Below are 22,835 nucleotides of genomic sequence, written 5' to 3'. Positions count from 1 at the left end.
TAATATCAATAGATACTTTTGTTTATCAGTTTATACTTATCAGTAGATTTCGAAGTAAGTATGATTTTATTTGTTTGCTAATAGTAAGTTATTGGTGTTTTGTTAATTCAATAGAGTAAGTGTTTATTTAGTACCTACAAATATCCTTTATTTTTGCCCTTTTATGTTTTCATCCTTTTATATTTTGTTTTAAACATTTATATGGCTTTAGAAGTTGTTTTCATCTGGGCGGTAGCAATGCACACCTTTAATCCCAGCACTCGGGAGGCAGAGGCAGGTGCATCTTTGAGTTTCAAGTCCAGCCCGGTCTACAGAGTGAGTTACAGGACAACCAGGGTGACACAGAAAAAAAATCTTCCTTGAAAGACCAAATACCAACCAAATAACCAAAAACCAAACCCAAAACCCAACCCAACCCAAACCAAATCAACCAACCAGCCAACCAACCAACCAACCAACCAACCAACCAAAACCCCCCAAAACAAACAAAACAACCCAACCCAACCAAAACAACCAACCAACCAACCAAACAACAACAACGACAAACTAACAAACCCGTTGTTTTCAATGTGAGAACTAGAGGGGAACAGATAGTCATGGGAACACCTCTGTTTCATCGTAAGTGAGCTAAAAGCCTGGTAGCCTGCCTGCTGCATAAACAAGATCACCAAGACTAACTAGCCACAATCATTACTCGGAGCTGAAAAAATGGGGCTTAGAACTGCCTCTTACAGTTCAATAGAAGGATCACAACTGATTTCCTTCAAGAATACTTATGATTTCCTGTATCATCCTTCATGGAAGAACAGGGCTTTGTTTGTTCTGGGGTTACCATCTAATGATTTACTCTGGAACGGTTGTTCGTTAGGTCTTTGAAGGCCAAATGAGCTCTCATGGGGGACCACGCACAGGTATTGATGGGAGAACCACGCACAGGTATTGATGCGAGGCCTGAGCTCAATTTTCAATGGAGTTCGTTAAGGGTCTGTACAGGAGCTCTGAGCTTCCTTGGCGTTTCTGCCGCTGCTTTATTGATCTTCCACCCTAACTCAGATGACCATTTGGTCCCTTTGGTCTTTCTTTGCTCAAGTATGCAGCTGCCAGCTTCATGGTTCAGAAGCGCCATTCTTTTTTTTTTTAATTCTAATTTATTTTTTAAATTAGGTATTTTCTTCATTTACATTTCAAATGCTATCCCAAAATTCCCCCAGACCTCCCTGCTAACTCCCCTACCCACCCACTCCCACTTCTTGGCCCTGGCGTTCCCCCGTACTGAGGCATATAAAGTTTGCAAGACCAAGGGGCCTCTCTTCCCAATGATGGCCGACTAGGCCATCTTCTGATACATATGCAGCTAGAGACACGAGCTCTGCGGGTACTGGTTAGTTCATATTGTTGTTCCACCTATAGGGTTGCAGACCCCTTTAGCTCCTTGGGTACTTTCTCTAGCTCCTCCATTGGGAGCCCTGTGTTCCATCCAATAGCTGACTGTGAGCATCCACTTCTGTGTTTGCCAGGCCCCGGCATAGCCTCACAAGAGACAGCTATATCAGGGTCCTTTCAGCAAAATCTTGCTGGTGTATGCAATGGTGTCAGCGTTTGGAGGTTGCTTATGGGATGGATCCCTGGGTATGGCAGTCTCTAGATGGTCCATCCAGAAGCGCCATTCTTATTCAGGAACTTCACAGTGGCTGCCCACTGATGTCCCTGGCTTGACGGTGCAGTTACGTATGCTTGCATTGAGAGGTTCCTGTAACTCTGACCCTTCAGAAGTGTCTGCTTCTGTCTTTACATCAGTCTCTATCATTTAACACCAATCAGCACAAATGACGAAACTCATCACAAGGGATGTGTTGTCGGATTCTTTTAGGAAACCACGTGTCTGTGTCTTAATTACCGTTCTATTGCTGTGAAGAGACACCGTGACCAAGGGAACACACAAAAAAGCATTTAATTGGAGGCTTCCTTACACTTTTTGGAGGTTAATTCCATGACCATCGTGGCACAGAGCATGGCAACAGACAGGCAGGCATGGCCACGAGCAGTAGCTGAAGGCTACATCCTGATCCAAAGGTTGGATGTAAAGAAAGAGAGAGAGATTGGGCCTGGCATGGGATCTTGAAACCTCAAAGTCCAGCCTTAGTGATACAACTCCTCCTATAAGACTACGCTTACTGATCTGTGCCAAAATAGTTCCATCAATTATGGACCAAATATTCAAATATATGAGTCTTTGGGGGTCATTTCCATTCAAACCACCATACCCTGTAAACCTTGCATGATGGAAACAAAATAGTGCCAGGTCTCTTGTGGGCCAGACTTAAGAGTCAAGGACTAGTATCACCCTTGCCATCTCTTGGGCCAGCACATTCATTTTATTGGGCCACCAAGACAGTTAATCTTATCTGGACACAAACTGTTACAGGTTTACTGTCCTGTGGCACTCATATTTCCCAGGGACCATGGTGACACAGTTCCTCTATAGAAAGGACCAGGGACAGTTTGGTACCCAGGACTTGCCATTTTATGTAAGAAGAAGGCAAAGTAGGCAAGAGTTTGCCAAAAGGTGATTTTACTTAAGATGAAATTGAAAATCAAGTATTTTTATAATTTGGAAATTCTATGTCCTGAAGCACATCACTGGAAAAGAAAAAAGGGAGTGGTAATAAAACTATAACCTGCTTGGGGGTGGGGTGGGGTGGTTCACTCCTGGAAGTCCCAGCATGAAAGAAATTAGAGGAAGTAGATTAGGCTTTGAGTCCTGCCTGGGCTACATACCAAGTTCAAGACCAGTCTAATCCAAACAGGGAGAGCCTGACTCAACCAAAAATAAACCAAGGTCTGGGCGTACAGGGCTGTGGTAGAGCACACACCTGGTGTGCCCTAGGTCATCGGTTTGTTCCCCAGCATGACAAAAATAAATGGTTTCATAATAGGTGTTGTTGTTCAGTTTTGCAGGCTCCAACTGTTAGCATAAACACTCCTGCCAAAGGTTGGGAAAAAGTAAAGAAGCCCAGAAGCACTGAGTGTTTCACAGGTGGGTGTTTAGCACTGGGATCCCATATGGTTAAATGGTGAGCTGCATTCCGACCAGTTAGCAAACGTTTGTCTGCCATTACAGAGTTAACTGTAATGAAGAAAATAAAGAAGAACAAGCTGTCCAAAGCCACCTACCTGATGCAGAAGGCTCTTTTACTGTTTGAGAAAGACGCAGTGTGTGAGACTTCACGGAACTTGCTGATGGTAACATATCGTTCCTTCTTGGTTTGTTTCCCTGGCATCCGACTTCTAGACCTCAAGTCCTGAACTGTTTTGAAATGAGGGCTTTAGTCTCCAGAGACAGCTGACTTGGGAAGCCAACTTAAAACAGGGAGGAGTCAAAATAAGGGAAGTTAAAATTGGATTGACCCCGGCCAGCCTGGTACAGTGTTTGCATCAAACTTAGAATGCACACGGCTGATTGGCACTCTCTTCCCATCGGCTGCTGCGAGTGTATGGAACAATCTCCCTGTCTGTGTCTTAAAAAAAATTAGTGTTGGGGATGGAACACAAGGCCTCCAATGTGCTAAGCGCCCAGTCTACCACTGAGCTGCCTCCCTAGCTCTTGTGGCCACCTTTAACCTGGTCTCACGCTGGCAGTGACTCTGTCTTTTCGCTAACTCCTAGAATGAGGTTTTGAGCAGAACTTTCTGATGGCAGTTGGGTTGCGTGTTAGGAGATCCTCATTCTTGCCCTGTGTCTGACCCATAAAAGTTGAAGTGCGTTGTCTGCGTTTGTCAGCTTCTCAGTGCTTTGGGAAAGGGTGTCCAGACAGGTATCCTAAAAGGAGCCAATGTTTACTTGGTTCACAGTTTAGGGATTCCAGCCCATGGCTGCTTAGTCTCTTTGCTTTTGGTTCTGTGGCAATATAGGAGACACAGTGAAAGTATTTGCTATCAGGGAACCCATTCACTTCATGGGACTAAAAAGTGGAGAGGTGGGATCCCAGTGTCCCCTTTCAAAGCATGCTCCCATAACCTATAACACCCACTAGGTCCAGCATATTTTAAAGTCCCACTGTCTTTCAGCCAGGGCTGTTGACCTAACACATGGAACTTTGGGAGATATTTCATATCCTAATAGAGTGAATATTACATTAAACCAGAAAATAATAATGCTATAAGTAACATATCTAATAAGACAAGGGTAAGAGAGACCCAAACCCAGGTCAGTCAAGAGGAGTTGAGGACGGAACACATATATGTGGCCTGTGAGTGTGTTAAGGATAAACAGACAGAACCAAGAGAGAAATGGAAGATAGAAGAGAGGTCAAAATGTGAACAGAGTGATCCAGGATAGGGGAGGGGAGGAGAAAGAGAGCTCAGACCAGGGGTAGGCTGCAAGGTAGGCATATTGTCCTCGGATGCAGAAAGGAAGGACCGGTGGATAGATGCATATGTAAGAAGCTTGTTCGTGTGGAGGGAGGGGGTAAATTGATGCTGTCTGGCCTCAGTAATTTGATAAAATAGGAAGCGAGGGTTTCTGCTAGCAGTAGAGAGGGGAATTATTGGGATGTGAAGGGAAAGAGAAGAGGGACTGGGAAGCTGACGATAGGCGCTATTCTCTCTGCGGTTGCGTGTCTTTAGGATCCCCTTATCCATCGTGGTCGGGTGCATCCTGATGTGATATGTTCAGTACCAGTGACAGCAGAATATTTGCCACAATGGAGATTAGTGCAGGATTATTAATCTTTTCAATGGTTGATATGGTTAGGTCACAGACTTCCTAGCTGCTCCACTATCTCAGACACCAGGCTAGGCTATTTGCTGCCAACAGGCCCTTGCCATGAAAGTTAAAACCCAGACTGGGGTGTCGGGGCTTCTTGGTGTGTAGGCTCTGATGGATTAAATTGTAATCAGGTGGTGTGGCATTTTATGCTGCCCTCTAAAAATATATGGAAATCACATCTCTCCTTTGCTGTGGGAACTTCTCTCTTTTCTTTAAGGAAGGCTTCCTCTTTTCTTTAAGCTCCCCTATCTTGTTGTATATAACAGCTATTTCTTTTCTTTTCTTCCACCTTAAGCTATCCCTTGTAATGGTGTTCCTTCCCAGGTTTTTAAAGCAAAGGTTCCCTCCTCCCTTTAAGGATCCACCATGTCATCTCTGGAATGATATACTGTCTCTCCCCTCTTAATACCCTCTTACCTTGGGGCCCATTCTTAGCTCCCCATTTCCCCTATGGTCACGGGGATTTCTCACCTAACACAGCTTATCATGGAGACTGATCATGAAGTCAGCTCTTTTCCTGAACCCGCAGCTGTCTCTTTGTTATTACAGGTAAGAACTTAAACTTTTTTCTGGTATGAAAAAAGAAGTTCAGATTGAATAGGGAAGGAAACAAGACATCAAGGTGAAGACTTTATTATGACAGAAACATCATAAAACTGGACCTCCCTGTAAAAGCCAGCCAGAGTCCAGAAACTGAGTCTGAGAAAGCTGGAGGGATGCATTTGAGGTCAACGAGTAGGATTTTGGAAACTTGGACATAGACTTGAAGAACGCTGAGTAGCCACTGATGAGGGCGAGTGCAAAGGGGGACTCCGTTCCATCAGAGAGCAGTGAGTGCAGAGCCCCAGGTTCCAGGAGCTGCTTCTACCCACTGGTCCTTCTGCTTGCCATTCACTCGGAGGGGCATGCATGTGGCAGGGGAAGGAGGGGCTCTGGGGAAGGATGGCAAGGCAGGAGAGCTCTTGCACGGCAGGCTAAGGGCTTCTGAGGGATAGATATCGCCACTGTTCAAGGTGGAGGCATCTGTTCAGTCAGGATTAAGGAAGAACTTTTGCATTTCCAGCCTTTGAGTTGGGGATGGGTTTTGGTGGCAGTATTGAGTGGTTTGAATCGATAAGGTCATGTAGCCTCTGATTTTTGTTAGATTTCTGGATGAGTTTAGATCTGTTTTCTCAGTGGATGCTTCGTGGCTGCCTGCTTAGACATTGGCACTCTGGCCCCATTTCTATGGAGAATAACACACACACACACACACACACACACACACACACACACACAATTGCTGTCTGGACCAATCCCACATGCTTTTGGAGCTCGAGGAGAAGGAAACCTCTGGAGTTTTCTTTCTACTTCCATAATATGCCATTTCCTTCTTGTTTCTCTCCTTCCCACCCAGGTTGGGGAGGAAGATGGTGGAGATGCAAGGAGTCTAAGTTTCCAGGTCTTTCTATTTCCTAAGACTGTTTCGAACTCCAGAAAAATTATGAGTGTAATGTCCTCACACGATAGCCCCATGAGAGGCATTATGAGGCTCTGCAGGATCCCCAACAAGAGACTTTTACCAGCTGGGAGCATGCTGAATATTTATCCCAGGTCCTGCATCTTCCAGAGGCACCACTGCTCCTCAGTGGCAGTTTTCATCCAAGGATTGTGGTGTCACAATGGCTCCTCGGGGCACTCTCCTTAACAGAGATGTTACGACTCAAATAATTGTCAAACTTTCTTTCCTTAAAGAAGATAAATAAACTCCCTTCCCTTGGCAATCGTTCTCTGCTGAGGAACCTCACAAAATGTTTTACCTTATCATGGTCTTGTAACAAAATTGTCCCCAAATCAGTAATTGATGTGTCACCTGATACCATAAAAAAAGGCATGAAAAAGCTCGAGTCTCTTAGGAACGTGTAAATAATTCATACTCTGCTTTGGTTTTTCAAAAGTTTTCTGCCCTTGTGGATCTAAATAATTGTATCAGGCGCCTGTGATTCCAAACCAATTAAACATGGATGAATTTGTTGTCAGAGACAAAGGGCAGACTTTTGATGATGTTAGCTTCCCAAATGGGATGAAGGCTTTTTTTTTCCCTTCTTGTTTAGAGGAGTGTGTTCATCCTGTCCTCCAGCCTTGGCTGCTCGACTGTCTTGATCTGTCTTGATTCTGCATATCACACTGTCCCTCCATTGTAAGGGGTGGCACGCAGCACCCCCGCCAGATGTTTTACTCCCTTTGAGTGGAGCAGCCACTCTGTGGCTCAGACAGTTCACTGAGGCGGTTACCAGATGATCTTTCAGGACCTTAGCAGGTGACATTTCTCACTGGAAGAGAACATGGACACTTCTAAGTGTTTTCAGGGTAATGTGCTATGATGCTGTTTCTTGCATCCAAGTTATCACAGAAGGAGGAGTTAACCTCCTTCTCGTTAGATATAATCAGGTAGAATAGGGATTCTACAGATGTGGAAGGGGCCTATTAATTGCTCCCTATTTGGAAGCTGAGCCTTCTGTAGTGATATGAGAAGCGTGCAGCTTTAGTGTAATCTCCCAGAAGCGACCCCTTGCTGAGGAAAAGGGGTCTCTCGGAGCCTGGCAACCTATGTGTCTCTGTGCTGACGAGAAGACTCTGACCCCGTTCCGGGATCCCTCTGCCCCTCTGATCCACATTTCATCTTCCCAGAAGCTTCTCTAGCAAAGAAACCCAACGGTTGCGTCGGGTTTTCTCCTAATGCTGTCTGCCGGAGCCGCAGTAACCCTGCAGACAGATAATGTCAACAGTGCCAAACCCTGGCTGTAGCGTCCCGTCTCTAAACAAAGGAGCATTATGGCCGAGCGGATTCATGTTTGCTATTGGGGCAGGGTGTAACTGTGTAATCCCATTTTGGAAGCAGAGCTAAGAAGGAAACCAGAACCACTGGAAGTTCTAATAAGTCCTGGCTTTAATATCTCCAGGATTTATGCTTATAACTCTATCCTGTGAACTTAACTGGCAGTAACTGAGTTTATTTCTTTTTCTTATGTATGGAATTTCAGTTGACTCGATCCTATTTGTTTTTCTTGAACTGTTTTTTTTTTTCTGAGACCTGTTTTTTTGTTTTTTGTTTTTGTTTTTGTTTTTTTGTTTTTCCTGAGACCCTCTCAGTTCTTTCTGTCTGTTCTATACTGGTTTTCCTTGTGGAAGAGTAGAGATCTTTCTGATCCTGACCCCCCCTCTAATGAGATCATGGTTTGAGCCTCGGGTTTCAAACCCCGACAGCAGATTTTGGCATAGTTACACAGTAGAGATTTTTCTAAAGGTAAAGTGTGGAGAGCTTTATTTGGTTTGTCTTCCTAAAGGTGTTTGGGTTTCTTGTTTGTTTGTTTGTTGGCTTAGCTTTGCATTTGGATGTAGTAGCATGGGATACAGGAGCCGGGGTAGGGTTCTGGTTCTGCTTCTGAGTAACTCGATGTCCTCTGTTATTGATGTCCTCTTACATCTTGAAAATATTCATCTATTCAAGGGAGGCTCTTAGGAAGACTTGATGAAATGGTCCACATAAAATTCTTAGCTCAAAAAAAAAAAAAAAACTGGCTGGAGAGATGTCTTACCTGTTAGCAGCGCTGGCTGCTCTTGCAGAGAACGTAGGTTGAATTCCCAGGACCCATATGGCAGCTCACTACTGTGTGTCACTCCAGCTCCGGGAGGTGGCGGGGGTGTGGGGGAGGGGAAATCCAGCATCGTCACCCAGACATAAACATGCAGGCAAAATGCCAGAGCACACAAGATAAAAACAAAGAGATCATAAAAATATTCTTAGCTTTTGGTACAGGGTGAACAGCCCATACCTATTAGCCATTGCCATTATAAAATCGCTATCACTCTTAGCCTGATCTCTACTTGCAGCGCCCTGTAGCATTTGGCTAGAACTATTATGTGAGCTTCGTCTGTATTCGTCTTCGCAAGACCACACATCATGCCCCATGCCTTCTCTTGATTCTCTCAGCAACGGTCCTAGCCAGGTTTCTCAAGGGATGACGTAACCTACTTCTCATCTCTCTCTGAGGTGCACGCCCTCACGATGGGACCCAGACGCACCCGAGGGAGGGCTCGGAGACGGATAGCGATCGTGACACTCCATCAGCGCAGCTTTGTGATCGTTGCTTATGTGCATCTTAATCATGCCCTCAAGATGGCATTACATCTCGCCATTAGTGTTCTGATGCACTGTGGGTGTGAGGCGTGTGACAAATGAATTTAATGTCAGCCTGTCTTCATAAGCACTGGCAAACTTCTGAAGAGAGGCAGGTCTCATTTTCTCTGATGAAAAGTATAGGCAGAGACATTTGTATTTATACAGAATTTCTTAGGGCCTCAGTTCATGCCGCACACTACTGCTCAGATGGTCATGGGAAGCATGGTTGCTGCCTTGCTCTGCCGCTGAGGAAGTCCCCTCACATTGAGGGTCCTGGCTAACCTCTGTCTTCAGTCAGTAAAAGGGTCATTCCTCCCTTTAGGTTCGGTAAGCCCTTCTAATTTCCAAGGGCTGTCGGGAAAGGGAGATTGGTTAGCTATTTTCATCACGTGACTTGTCTGGGAAAGCGAGTATTGAACTAAGACTGGGAATGGTTGTCCAGATTTTGCCGTTGTGAGATCTTGGTTTGCTAAAACATTGTTCTAGATAGCGCTAGAAACACCCCTCTAAAACAGCACAGTGGGTTTTGTGACTTTTTCCCTCTTGAGTTCTCCACCTTCCTTCCCCCTCAGATACTCTCACCTCCTGTGTGGTTGAAGACCTTAAACCATCCCTAGGCACTTTCTCCTGAATGAACTCTCCCAGCAGCTGCAAGATGAGCCTTCTGGAGTTGCAGCTTTATTTCTAACAGGCATTAGAGTTTGCCTTGAGTTCTGTTATGGAATTTATTTAACCCAAATCTAGGCCTTAGGTTTTTGCACGTTTCTTTCACTACATTTTGATACAAACGTTGACATTTCTGTTAACATGGTTTAAATTGGGCCACATAATCTGAGCCAGAAATCTCCTCTTAAAGTTGGTTAAGACCCAGTCAGAGTGCTTTGAACATACCTGTTTAAAGTGCATTGTAGTAAACGCGCTTCTTCACCATCACAGCCCATGTGACTTTCATTTAGAATACAACGACTGAATCCAAAGACATAAATCAAGCATTGTTCCCATCACCAGGGCATTCAGAACAAGGCATGGCCATTTGGGTCTGCAGATAACATACCCACTGAAATGAGATTATTGAAGACGAATAGGAAGGGGTGCTCAGAACCCAGGGCTGTCAGAGATGTCAGTGGAAATGATGCTCCAGGAGCTCTGGAACCAGCTGACAAGGTGTGATGCTTCTGGGAAGGGAGGAATGCACAGAAGTGAATGGTCTTAGAGGGTTAGGGTAAATAGAGAGGTAGGTATGGTATCTACAGAAGATTCAGACAGAAGACATGTTCACAGTCATTACAAAAATTCCTGCGGAGAAGTTTGTCCTTCAATAGGTCTTAGAGGATGTTTTCAGAGGCAGGAACAGAAGTTGATATAAACATCACTCCATGACCAGCCATTTATTTAGTGGGCTTGAAATCCAGTGAGCTCCAGATGTGAATCGTTCAAGCCCTGCATGCCCCCTGTGAGAGAAACAGGCTTACTGGAGCAGAATGGGAATGCCTGGGATTGGTTAAACAGGCATCGGTCTCAGGAGATTCTCTTTGCATTTGTCAACAGGGCAGAGCTTCTAAAAGCAAGGGAATGGTAGCCCTCCATCTCCTTTTGGGCTCCCCTGGAAACTTCCTTAGTGATTCATTGTGAGCACCAAGAGTGCTATGCTAATACTTGGTCTATTAACTGAACTTAGTATTTTAAGGATGCTAACGAGTTTTTCCTAGTTTATTGGGTTTCTGAAAATTAGTAGTGGATATTTAGGATGCTCAAATACCTTTAAAAATAGTTACAACTTTTATTTTAAGTGTATGAGTGTTTTCCTGGATGTAAATATGAACATCCTGTGTATGCTTGGTACACACAGTGGCCAGAGAGGCCATTGGATCCCCTGGAGCTGGGATTACAAGAGGTTGTGAACCAATACATGGGGGTTGGGAAGAAATGTGGATCCTCTGGAAGAATGAACCGCCAAACCCCTGTCTCTACCCTGTTTAAATATCTTATAAAAATAAAGACATACGTTTGGTCTGCCTATGATTACCAAGACTAAAATATTACTATTATTATTTTAACTAGTGTTATTAGTATTGTGAGGAAGTTACACATCTCTGCTGATGCAGCTTATCTGACTTTAAATATGGTTTAGCACTGATAGCTAGGTATTGTCTCAGTATCAGAATCACAGAATTGACATCTTGATGATATAAACTCCCAAGGACACTCCTTTGACAAACCACATGTATCAATAGTCTTTATTTCTTGAGAGTCACATTGCAAGGTGTACTAAGAATAGGATTGTGGCTTATCAGTGTAAATGCAGGTATCTGTGTTATGAATTTTCAAAGCACAATAAAGTCTGATGGTAGATATTTGGTGGATTTAAAGACAAAATGCCTCCCATTAATAATATATGGCCATTGCATTTAGACATATGCGTCTGTTTCCATTGAAGACGCTCATTTAGTAGTCTTTTTTTTTTTTGATAGTCCTACAAACACCAGCCCATGATCCGTAGTGACATGTGTACGTATGCCTCTGGGATTCAAGAAACGGTATATAGAAAGAGAGCGTTTACCACAAGAGAATTCTGCAAATATAGAAAAGGCTCAAGCTCCTGAAATGTATTTTTCTATTTTCACACTTCGTTACAGGAAGCGAATGCCTTAATTGAGAAGGTCGAAGCAGAACAAAATGCCCTATATTCCTATCAGAAGGTCTTGGGGAGCTCAAAAATAAAGAAGAGGAGAATTCCTCCCCCACCCATCCTGCTGGCCCGAACTCACTGCTCTGTGACTCTGAAGCCTGCACCGTTCATCTCAGAGGTTAAGGTACCGTGCCCTCCCAGGTGCTGCCCCATGCCACGTGACCTAAGCGCTCCTGTGACTATAGCAACCCTTACCACTGTCGCTCTCAGGACCCAAATAATCTTACTTATAAGCACCAAACACCAGATTAGTATTTTCATGTCTTATTTATACTTAATTTATTCATGATATTCTCCCTTTATGAATTGTCTTCTAAAGCTATGTCAAACACACGGGAAGAGAAAAAACAGTTCCCTCTGTGTGCCTTTGTCACAGTGAAACTGTGCTCAAGGTAGAGGGCTGAAGTAGAATCAGATACTGGAGGAGGCTGTCTCCTCCGAGAGCCAGCATCGGGGACAAAGCAGCAGGACACAGAATTTGAAGGTTGCAGGTCTAGAGACTCTGTGTATAGTCTCCCCAGGTCATTGTGGAAACAAGGGACAATCCAGATGTCTCTTCAACTGCAAATCTTTCAGCATTTATTAGAACGAGCCTCATCTCACATCCCCGAGTCCCGGACTCGGCCTAAATGGGAATACCTCTTGGGATTTCATTTCCTAACAAGAAATCGGCTCCAGCTAGTTTATATTTTAAATATCGCTCTTTTAGGCCCTCTTTGATGTTGGGCCACAATTCATTCCTATCTTTGATTATCTTTAGGGTGTTTTGCACACAGAGACTTTGAAGTCAAACCTATATAAGTTTACAATTCTAGCTCTGCTACTAACCCATGGAACAACTTTACGAAGGCCAAATACAGTTTCAAGCTTCTCGTTTGTGAAGCGTGTTTTACCAAGCAAGGGAGTGCTGGAGATGTGTGCAGTTAGTCGAGAGTTTGTCCAGCACAGATGAAGTCCCTGCTTTGTCCCTTCAGCCGAACAGACTAGGTGTGGTACCACAGGCCTTTAATCTCAGCGCTTTGGAGGTGGAGGCCGAAAGATCAGTTCCTGGTCATCGCAGGCCCCACAGCAAGCTTGCAGCCAGCTCGAGACATTTAAGAAGAGAGAGACTGAACTAATATATAACATTATTAACATATTAGCCAACGACTTTCATCTACTTTTATTAAGCACATGAAGTTGAATTTATCAAAACAATTACTGGAGTTATATAGACTGTGATTGCATTATTTTGTGATTTTTTTGTTGTTGTTAATTCAATACAATGAGCTTCTCTTCTCTTTTCTTTTGAATATCTGTCTGCTGTCAAGTTCTGTATGAGTTAACAGGCACCAAGTTAAACACGGGTGCGATGTGGCTCATTTTGAGATGGATGGAATGGACTTTAGATCAATGGGCGTGATCTTGTAGATGGACGTGATGGACTTTAGGCGTGCACCTTCGATGGATGGGTGTGGACTCCCTTGAGAACAGTTTTTGTCACTTCTTTGTTATTCTGTCTTTTGAAATTGGAGGAGAAATAGCATTTATCTCACACATGACTGTGCTGCTGTGAGGACATCGTTTTAGGACTAGGAGTTCAATTTTGGAGATTTTGGAAACTTGTGCTAAGAGTAAGGCTTCGCTGGTTTTAGAAAATTAGTATAGAACGAGGGTTATGCTATTTAGTGTTTGTTTTCAAATATTTTGGTTTAACCCAAACCTTTATTTGTTTTCAGTATTACTATTTAGTGACAGTTTTATCGTATGTTGCATGAAAATAGGAAGACATTAGCTCCTCATATTTGACTTGTAGCTCTCGTGCTTTTTAAAGGCACATATATAATAACATTTATGTAAATTACTTATTAGGAGAATTGGTTCAGGAAGGTTTGCCCGCTGCTTCCTCTCTATGACCACTAGGTGGTGCTGTGGGCTCATGTAAATTTTCTGGTTTGCTGGTTTGGCCATCTTTTGTCTCCGTGAAGCCTCCTCCTAAGCCATCACTTCATTAAAATCTGTTTCTATAGTTGCAAATGCTAATGTTACTTACATTGTCTATAAAATCTTATTTCCAAAGTTAGTGATTTGTTCACACCGTCTCTATTCTTATGTAGATTCTAATTACACATTGCTTCTTTGTGTTACACAGACTGGGAGCAAAATAAAAATATAAAATCTGCTTGTAATAATGCTTTTAGAGGGAATTCGCTCTCGGTTTTGTGTGGTATAATTTAGAGCAATAACAATCTGTCATGCAACACAGTCTTTCTGCACCCCGAGGTCCCCCCCCTTCCCCCCACGGAAAGTGTACTCTTTCTGTGTGGGCAAGCAAGGGATGCTAAGTCCGTTATTTCTGAGTTTGTGTTTCCTCCAGCCCCTCAGCTCTCTTCTTTCTCTCTCCTCCTCCCTCCTTCCTGCTCATGATGGCTGGCACTCTGAATTAATCACATGTGTCACAGCCACCCGAGAGCACGAAGGATTAGACTCCTGTACCAGAAAACCTCACTTGTTGAAGCTAGGCAGCCTTGGGTGGCTTGGCTAGTGGTCATTTTAGAGAGCATCCTATTCTGTACAAACTACTCTTTTAAAAAGCAACCTAGAAGCTGGGCAGCGGCTGCCAACACCTTTAGTCCCGGCACTCGAGAAGCAGAGGCAGGCAGATCTCTAATGAGTTTGGTACCAACCTGGTCTACAGAGTGAATTCCAGGACAGTAAGGGCTACATAGAGACACACTGTTTCAAACAAAAAAACAAACAAACAAACTAACTAACTAACAAACACACAAACAGCCTGGAGTGGAATCGGGTTGAGATCCACTCATGCAGATATGATGCCAGTTCTTGCTCGATTCAGTGAGTTTTCTTCAGGTTTTCCTGCACACAAAGGTTGTACGAGTCTTAGCGCCTCACCTCTCTCCCAGCCCCTGTTGATTTCCTCATGTGTTTCTGTTACTTGAACGTCTTTTAGATGGTGATCCCTTTTCTCATCCTGTCCCCTCAAGATGAAGCTGTCTTTGGCATTAATGTCTGGGTCTGTTTGCTCTGAGTTGAAATGCTTTGGTCTTTCTGCATCTCAGTTCCCCGGGACAGTAGCAGTTCCATCTCAAAGGGATGGAGTGAATATTAGCCGTAGGATCTTTGACAAAGATGCCTAACACACACGCTGGAGAGAATACAGCCTTTGCAGCAAATTGTGTGGGCAGGACCAGGGGTCCACATGCAGAAAAATGAGACCAGAGTCTTAAACCTTGCTGTAAAAAATCAATTAAAATAAGTCAAAGATCTTAATATGGCACCTGAAACTCTGAATTTGCCTTGGCGGCGGGGGCGAGGGGGGCACCTCAAGATCTAGGCACAGGCTGTATTTGAAGAAAACTTTGTGGAAAGGACTGGGATAGCTCATGCCAAAGAAAGATTTAACAAATGTGATTGCATGCCATTACAAAACTGTGTACAGCCAAAGATGCAATCTGGTGAAGAGGCGGTTTATAGAAGGAGAGAGGTCCTGGCTAGTCATGGCACTGACACAGACTTAATGTTTAGATTATATAAAGTTTGGGGCTGGAGAGAGAGTGCAATGGCTAAGAACACTTACTGCCTCTTGCAGAGGACTCTGGCTTGGTTCCCAGCACCCATGCCAGGCAGCTCACAAATGCCCATGCCTCTAGAAATGGACAGACAATTCTCAAATGAGGAAGTGAAAGTAGCCAATAATCATATGAAAAATGTTCACTATTCTTAGCCACTTGGGCGAGCCACCTAAAGCAACGTTGAGATCCCGCCTCATTCCAGTCACAAGAAAACGAATAACAACAAGTGCTGGCGAGGATGCAGGCAACAGGAGCGCTTACACACTGCTGGTGGACATAGAATTAGTTCCCGTTTCTTTGCCTGGTGAAAATTAGGGTCAAAAGTCCCCAGAAACAAAAACATATTGTTACTGTATGATCATGTTCTGGGCTGGTAGCAGGCAGACATTACATGGATGCTTACATGCCTATGTTTTTAGCCATATTCACAATAGTTAAGTTTTGAACCTGCCTAGATGTCCATCAACAGACAATGGGTGAAGAAAACAGAATACATCCATGATGAAGTTTCACTCAGCCATAAAAAGAATGACTCATGTTGTTCTTTAGGGAAATGGCAAAGATCATAAGAAAATGAATCAGACTCAGATAGACAACCAGTGCACGCGTCTCCCATTCTCAAATTCCAGCTTTTCTGTAGACACATTGACATATGCATGCGTGCAGGCCACGGGAGCAGAGGGGAGACTGGGAGAAGGAGTGAGAGCAGTAAGAGGGGAGGGGGAAAGTGTGAGCGTGGTCACAGTGCCAGAGGTACTTGTCTGAAATGTCTCTGTGGGACCCATCACGGTGTATAGCGCATATAGAGGGAAGCACGTTCCAGCTTACTAATGTCAATCAGCAATAGTGATTAAAGTAGGCAACAGTGTGGGCCTGGGGGTGGGGGTGGGGAAGGGCTCCGTGGGTAAAAGCGCTTGCTAAGCATATGATCTGGGTTCCAATTCTCAGAACGTATGGAAAGGCCAGGCACGCCGCACGAGAGTTTGTAATGCCAGAGTTCCTATGTGGAGCAGGGAGGGTGAGCTGGGAGGAGCTCTGAAGGCTCCTGGGCCAGCTAGCCTGCTGTTTTTATGTGGGGGAAAACAATGGTCCTATCTCAAACAAGGTAGAAGGCAAGGACCGACAACCAAGACTTCCTTCTGACCTCCATACATCACGCATACACTGGGTGTGTGTGTCTTGATTGTTTCAGGGAAGCAAGCCTCATGTTTGTCGTTACTTTGTAAAGATGTTGGAGGTGCGTATAAGCTTAGACCTTTGCAGTTTAACACACGAGTAGTGTACCATTCTCTTTGGAAGATCATTGATTTTGCTCCATCCAGATAGAGGAGGCCGAATGCTGTGAAACAGAGCGCAGAGCACAGGTGACAGCTGCCTCTCTCCCCTCCAGGCGTCCTGGTACTGCATCTTGGGTTGCAAAGCAGATGGAAGCTATGGGAAAGTAAGACTGAACAACAACCACCTCCCAAACTCAGGAGAAGCGGTACGTACGTCACCCCCTCTATCGGCAGGCCTTATCAAAGTCTTATTAACCACAACGGAGAGTGCGTTCCCCCTATGAAGTCATTACAGCCGCGGATTGACACTAATTCCAACTCGAGTCACAACTAAGCTCCCACAGCGAAGGAGAAAGGTTTATCCAATTATGTTTTAATAGTCACACTGCCTTAATTTTCTGAGTAAAAGCTGAAATGTTTCTGTTCACAGATACCAGCCGATGGCAGAAGCTTCTTTGAAATTAAAGGTTTGGAAACAAATGCACAGTACATTTTTGCGATTGCTGCTTACTCGTCCAGCGGGAAACTCATTGGTGATGCTATTGGGGAGACAACGAAACCAATTCTCATTTACCCGCCTCTCTCTGCTGTCACCGCTCGGATGTACCTGACACAGGTAGAAGAGACGGGTGCTATTATCCTCTTTTTTTCTGTTAAGTGTTTGCTAAGTAATTTCCAAGATCAGAGTAGAAACTCCACAATGCCTGCGATGCATATTTTCCCTGATTGCCGCTTAGTTCATGAAACATGAATCGTTACTTCCCCCCGTTAGTGAATTTACCTTCTATAGAACATTTCCCCCCAGGAGCACAAATGCAATTTTAGACGTTTTGGGAACTACGGCAATGCATATAAATAAATGCTATCTGTTACTACCCGGAGTAGCAGCTCTCACCCTGGGGCGATGTTGTCAATGTCTCGTGACATTTTTGGTTGTCACAACCTAGTGGGATGCCACTGGTGTCTGGCGAGTAGAGGCAAGGGGATGCTGATAGAGCAGAATACAGTGTGACAGGGACGGCCTTCTGCAACAAAGAAGTACCCAACACATGCTGAGGATGTAACTCAGGAGTAAGAGAATCCTAGCCCGGCGTGCATGGGGCTCCAGGTTCAATCACAAACACTGTGGGGGGAAAATCCGATACAGCATGTCAGTAGCAGCAGCGTGAGAAACCCACATCTAGAGACTGCTTTTCATTTTATGTACATCCACCTATTTACCTATTGGCCATCTTATCTATAATCTATCTGTCTATCTATCACCAGTCTATCTACACATGCAGTTATATATATACATAGTATACCTGCACATACATATGAATTTCTATATATTATTCTTAACCATATATACTGTTTTATATATTTTCATTTAATAAATAATTTTTTCTTATTGGATTAGAAAATTTTCTATGAAGCACTTTTTAATGATTTTATCTTATTATTGAATTGTTAATTAAAAATAAAATATAATTATATAATCCCCCTTCCCTCTCCTTCTTCCAACCCTTCCCACACCTCCATGAGGTTCCCTTGAAGAATTCATGGCTTCTTTTATGTAACACTATATTGAGTCTTGTGGACATGTTGAAGTATCCTTAGTAATTCCTTACTGCTGGACTGAAAGTAATATATATATATATATATATGTATATATATATATATATAATACACATTACAGCATATAAATCTTTAACTGCAAGCATGGCTGCTTTTTGAGGATAAATTTATAGGAAGGAACATATCAGGTCAATAGATACAGATGGACCCAAGTTCAAATTCAAGCTCTTTGTTGTAGCCACGTGGTACTGAGCAAGTGACTTCATCTGTGAGGTGAGAGCAGTCAGAAGATTCCCACAGGTCTTAGGAACGTCAATGGAGCTATGTTTGTCAACTGTTTAACTATAGCGCCTGTCTTTCAGTGAACACACTGAGTACCATTATCAGTTATAAAGCTACTCACGGTTAACCTTCTTGCTGAGGTAGCTGTCGTCTTAGTGAAGGCATGTCACCCATGAGCAGGACAGAGACCCGACTCATTGACCCAGGTCTGAAGTTTCTAATTTAAAGCCTGTTGCTGGTCCTAGAGTGGATGGCTTTCTACATTGTATTGTATTTCTATTGTGCACTGCTATTTTTTCTTTTAATAGTTGATTAGTATCATAAGCTGAGATCTCACAGGCCTTTTATATGATCACATTCTTCAAGGAAAATTAAATAGAGAGAATTGCTAGGATTCATCTAGCACTGCTGTAGCATGTCACACTGCCTCATGGTTTTCTGGTATCTTGATTTCTTCAGAACTTAATATATTCCCCAATTTACAGCCGTGGAGTTATTGTGTGGCGTTGAATATTTCATCAGGACCTAATTTTTCTCCAGAGAGTGGTTTGACTCTTGGGTTCCATTTGGCAGAACTTTCATAGAAAGTTAATAAAATGGAGTCCAGGCTACATCCCTGGGATGATGAGAAGCTCCGTGGGGGCAGTGACCTGCGTCTCCTTATTGACACTCTATTTGCAGTTCTTTAGGTCACCCAAGAAGGCTGATGGGTGTTCTCCCACAATGCCAAGTGGCCAAAGTGGAAATCTCTCACTTATTAAACCCCCTTAATTCTTATATTCAAAGATTGGGTTTTTATATATTCTAGGTTAATATAAATCTTTTTTTTAAAGTACAATCCAGTTTTCATGACAGTGGTTATGTTTTTAGTTTTAGGGACAACCCTGCTCATTAAAATGTATTGCCATAACTATTAGTAGTAAAAGATGAGCTATTTCCCCAAATGCTTCTGGTTAGCATGGCCTTGGGGGGCGTTCAGGTTGTAGTTTTATTCCACATTATTCTATAAACATTAATAAAGTCAGGTGGGTCTTTACCAGGTCTTCCACTAAGTAGAACACTAATAATTTAGTCTGTTTGGTTCTGTTTTTAAAGGAATTCTTTAGAATTATATCATTTCTGTAACCGTTCTCTCCTCATATTGGCCTTATTTCCATTTGCTACTTTTAAAGCAGGCAATAGCTAAAGAATATATTATAAAGTATAGAAAATTAGCAGTTTGTGAGTGGGTTCTAGTTTTGATCTTAGGGATTTGATTTTAGAACAATTGTTTTATTTTTTTCTACTTGTAATATATTAGACCCAGTGATACAACCCCGTTCCCACCTCCAGCTCATTAAACCACATGAATGAGTATCTTGTAATATAGAAATGGCAAATACTAATTACTAAAATATCAAAGAAGCAACAACAACAAAGGCTTGCCCCATCTCAGGACTTTACACCCATCCCACCATTGCTAATGGGCACAGCTTGCCTCTGTATCTTTGCTCTTGTGCACACGCTTCAGGGAACATACAGACACCTCTTCGGCATGCTGGCTTCTTCACTCTTAAGTGTCTGTTCAGTAATGGGGCTGCTGTATTTATTCAGTTAAGTCTGTTTAGAATTTCTATGGTGCTCTGCAAACTAGCAGCGTCAACAGCAACGTAGAAGGGCTGGCTCCCTTGCCCAAGTCCTCGCCAACACTTGCTGCCAAACATCTTTTTGATAATGAACCACCTAGGAGGTGGGAGGTGATACCTCACATGGTTTTCCCAAGCATCACTTTGGTGATGTGTGCACCGTGGAATACTATTCAGCCTTAAACAATGGGGAAACCTATGGACAGGCCTAGAGGACATGAAGGGACTAAGCCACAAGCCAGTCACAGAGAGATAAATGTATGAGCTCACAGATGGGTGGATTCTAAGAAAGTCAAGTTTGCAGAGGTAGAGACTAGAAGGGTGGATACAGATGTCAGGGCTGGGGATGGGTAGGGAAAGGAGAGACATCGTTCAACAGGTATTTAAGTTAGAGGTAGGCAGGAGAGAGTTTCAGTGCTAAAGTAGTTATACTTAGTACTTGGGTACCTCAACAAGTGGAAGAAATGACTTTAATGGCACCAGTACAAAGAAGTGTACATTAGAGATGATAAATATACTAATTAGTGCAACTTGGTCATTCCATCATGTATATACTCACTAGAACATCACATTCTCTGTTATACATACATACATTCCTACACACTACATACATACATATATACAATTACTATTGTCAGCTTGAAAAAAAAAACTCTAAAATTTCATTGTTCCACTCAGACAGTAACTCTTTGTGATGAAATGAGGAATTTCTTTTGATAGTTGAAGAAACAGATGCATAGAATCCCACTGTATTCCAGGCAGGACACCTTAGGCAGCATCGGCAACACCCCTAAGCTTCCTTAGGTAGCAGATTGTGGCTCTTGGACCAGTGCATTGTAACTCTGTCCTCATTCCAGGAGCTCTGTGCCCACTCTTTAAGAGCAGCATCACTATGGAGCCCCTCCTGCCCCTGTCCCCTGTCTGCTCCCTGTCTCCTCCAGGTTCCATCTCTTCCCCTCTACTGGACATACTTCATTCTCTTGGGCTCTACGCAGCTGTCATGCCAGCAGGTCTTCCTGGTGGGGTGCAGCAGAGTCTGAGGATGGAAGATGCATGCGTTATCACAGTCTTCATCATGACAGTAGGGAGGGAACTGTTGATCACACAGTTTCCCATCTCACAGATGAGCTCATCAGAACCCATTGCTGTATGAATGTCTCCTTTTGCCCACGAGTTTTCAATTTGAAAGACAAAATTCTGGGCGATTCAGTCAGCATTAACTGTCCACTTGACAAAGCCTAGAATTAACTAAAAAAAAAAAAAGAGACTCTTCTCTAGCAACTGTCTTTATCACGTTGGTCTGTAGATGTGTTTGCAGGAGTTTGTTTTGGTTGTCTTAACTGATGCAGGAGGGGCCAGGCTGCAGGTGATTGGTGCCGTTTCCTGGGCAGGTGATCCTGGGCTGTACAACAGGAAGTTAGTTAAGGAGGTGCCAACAAGCAGTGCTTCTCCATGGTTTCTGGTTTGGGTTCTGTCTACGTTTCCTGCTCTGACTTCCCTCAAGAAGGACGGTGGGACCTGGAGATGTAAACTAAAGCAAACCCTTTCCTCCCCAAAGCTGCTTTTCATCAGAGTGTTTTTATCACAGCAATAAGGAAGGATGCTCGAGCAATAGGTAAAAAAAAATTAAGTATATTCTCTTAGAAGTTTCAGTTCCTTTCCAATCTCTTTGCCTATCTATTGATGAGCTAATGCCTATTTTGCATCAGCCTCCGTGCTCTATGTAACATCATCGCTCCTTCCTGTGAAACATCCTTTTTCACTCATCTAGATCGTCACCACGGTGGTGACTGAGCGTAGATAATTTTACTTTTGGTTTCAGCTAAGATCCTGATTGTACACCAGGGAGCCAGCCTAGCTCAGGTAAGGCAGGCATGAGCTGTGGAAGGCTGCGCTCAAGGCAAGGCTACACTTTGTGTCTTTGATTCTCCCTGTACATCCATTTTGCTCGACTCTCTCTGAAGATTGACTTTCTCTGTTTTTGAGAGAAGAATGGCAACTCCTTAATTCTAACCACCCAGGCGGCCAGCAGGCACTTACATTTGAATCCAAATTCCCAAGCAAGGGTCTGATTGGTTTATTCAGTTTAGGTGAGTCTGATTTTTGTCTCTCAGTATAGAATGTTATAAATCCCCTCTCATTCTTTCCTATGGTAGCACATCTGGGCAGTCTAAGTAGAAGTTCTGTGAGCTCACCTCTTTTTCTTTTGGTAACAGCAGAAAATTTCAATTTCTCAGGCAGCATGGACCTTGTCTAGACTGATCATCCGACTCTGGAGCCATCTAAGTCTGCTTCTGTTTCCACTAAGCCAGTCCAGACCTGATAATATCCCTCCCCCCACCTTCCCTAGGAGTCTCACGCCTAAGTGATACAATTTTTAACCAGATTCTTCTTCTAAATAGTGGGCCATCAGCCTTGACATCATAACTAAACTTTACATGAAGTCCATCTGGCTTTAGAAGGGGCTATGAAATATCCAACTTGAGTCAGGTACTCACCCTGGCAATACACAATGCTGTATCACATAGCTAAATTGGTCAGCATCCTCCTACAGCAGGATGTGGACGTTACTAAAAAAGGATTTTTAGATTGAGTAAACAACACTTTGAATACTTAGTCTGCCCCATGTACTCCAAGTGAGGGATCCTAAAATCCTAGTATGTAGAAATGTAAGTTGGTGCACTGGGTCCCACCATCAGAATGCATGATTCACCAGGATCCAAGGATTTTGTCTTATCTATCTATCTATCTATCTATCTATCTATCTATCTATCTATCTATCTATCTATCTATCTATCTATCTATTTATCTATCTATCTATCTATTTATCTTTCTATCTATTCATTTATTTTTACTCTACATCTCAATTGCCACCCCTCATCTCACCTCACAAAGCCCCTCCCC

General features: G+C 43.4%; 1 protein-coding gene across 1 annotated transcript in view; it reads left to right on the top strand.

Moving 5' to 3' along the window:
• Positions 1–22,835, top strand: part of Cfap54 (cilia and flagella associated protein 54) — a 284,397-nt gene that overhangs the window by 49,857 nt on the left and 211,705 nt on the right. Inside the window, exons 18-22 of the mRNA XM_021174289.2 lie at positions 2,951–3,037; positions 3,122–3,243; positions 11,566–11,742; positions 16,581–16,673; positions 16,898–17,083. Coding sequence (XP_021029948.1) covers positions 2,951–3,037; positions 3,122–3,243; positions 11,566–11,742; positions 16,581–16,673; positions 16,898–17,083 — 665 coding nt within the window. The remainder of the gene's footprint in view (positions 1–2,950; positions 3,038–3,121; positions 3,244–11,565; positions 11,743–16,580; positions 16,674–16,897; positions 17,084–22,835) is intronic.

This window comes from Mus caroli, chromosome 10, assembly GCF_900094665.2.
Source record: "Mus caroli chromosome 10, CAROLI_EIJ_v1.1, whole genome shotgun sequence".
NCBI lineage: Eukaryota > Metazoa > Chordata > Mammalia > Rodentia > Muridae > Mus > Mus caroli.
The sequence above is the reverse complement of the archived record's forward strand: the minus strand, read 5'-3'. Positions and strand labels throughout refer to the sequence as shown.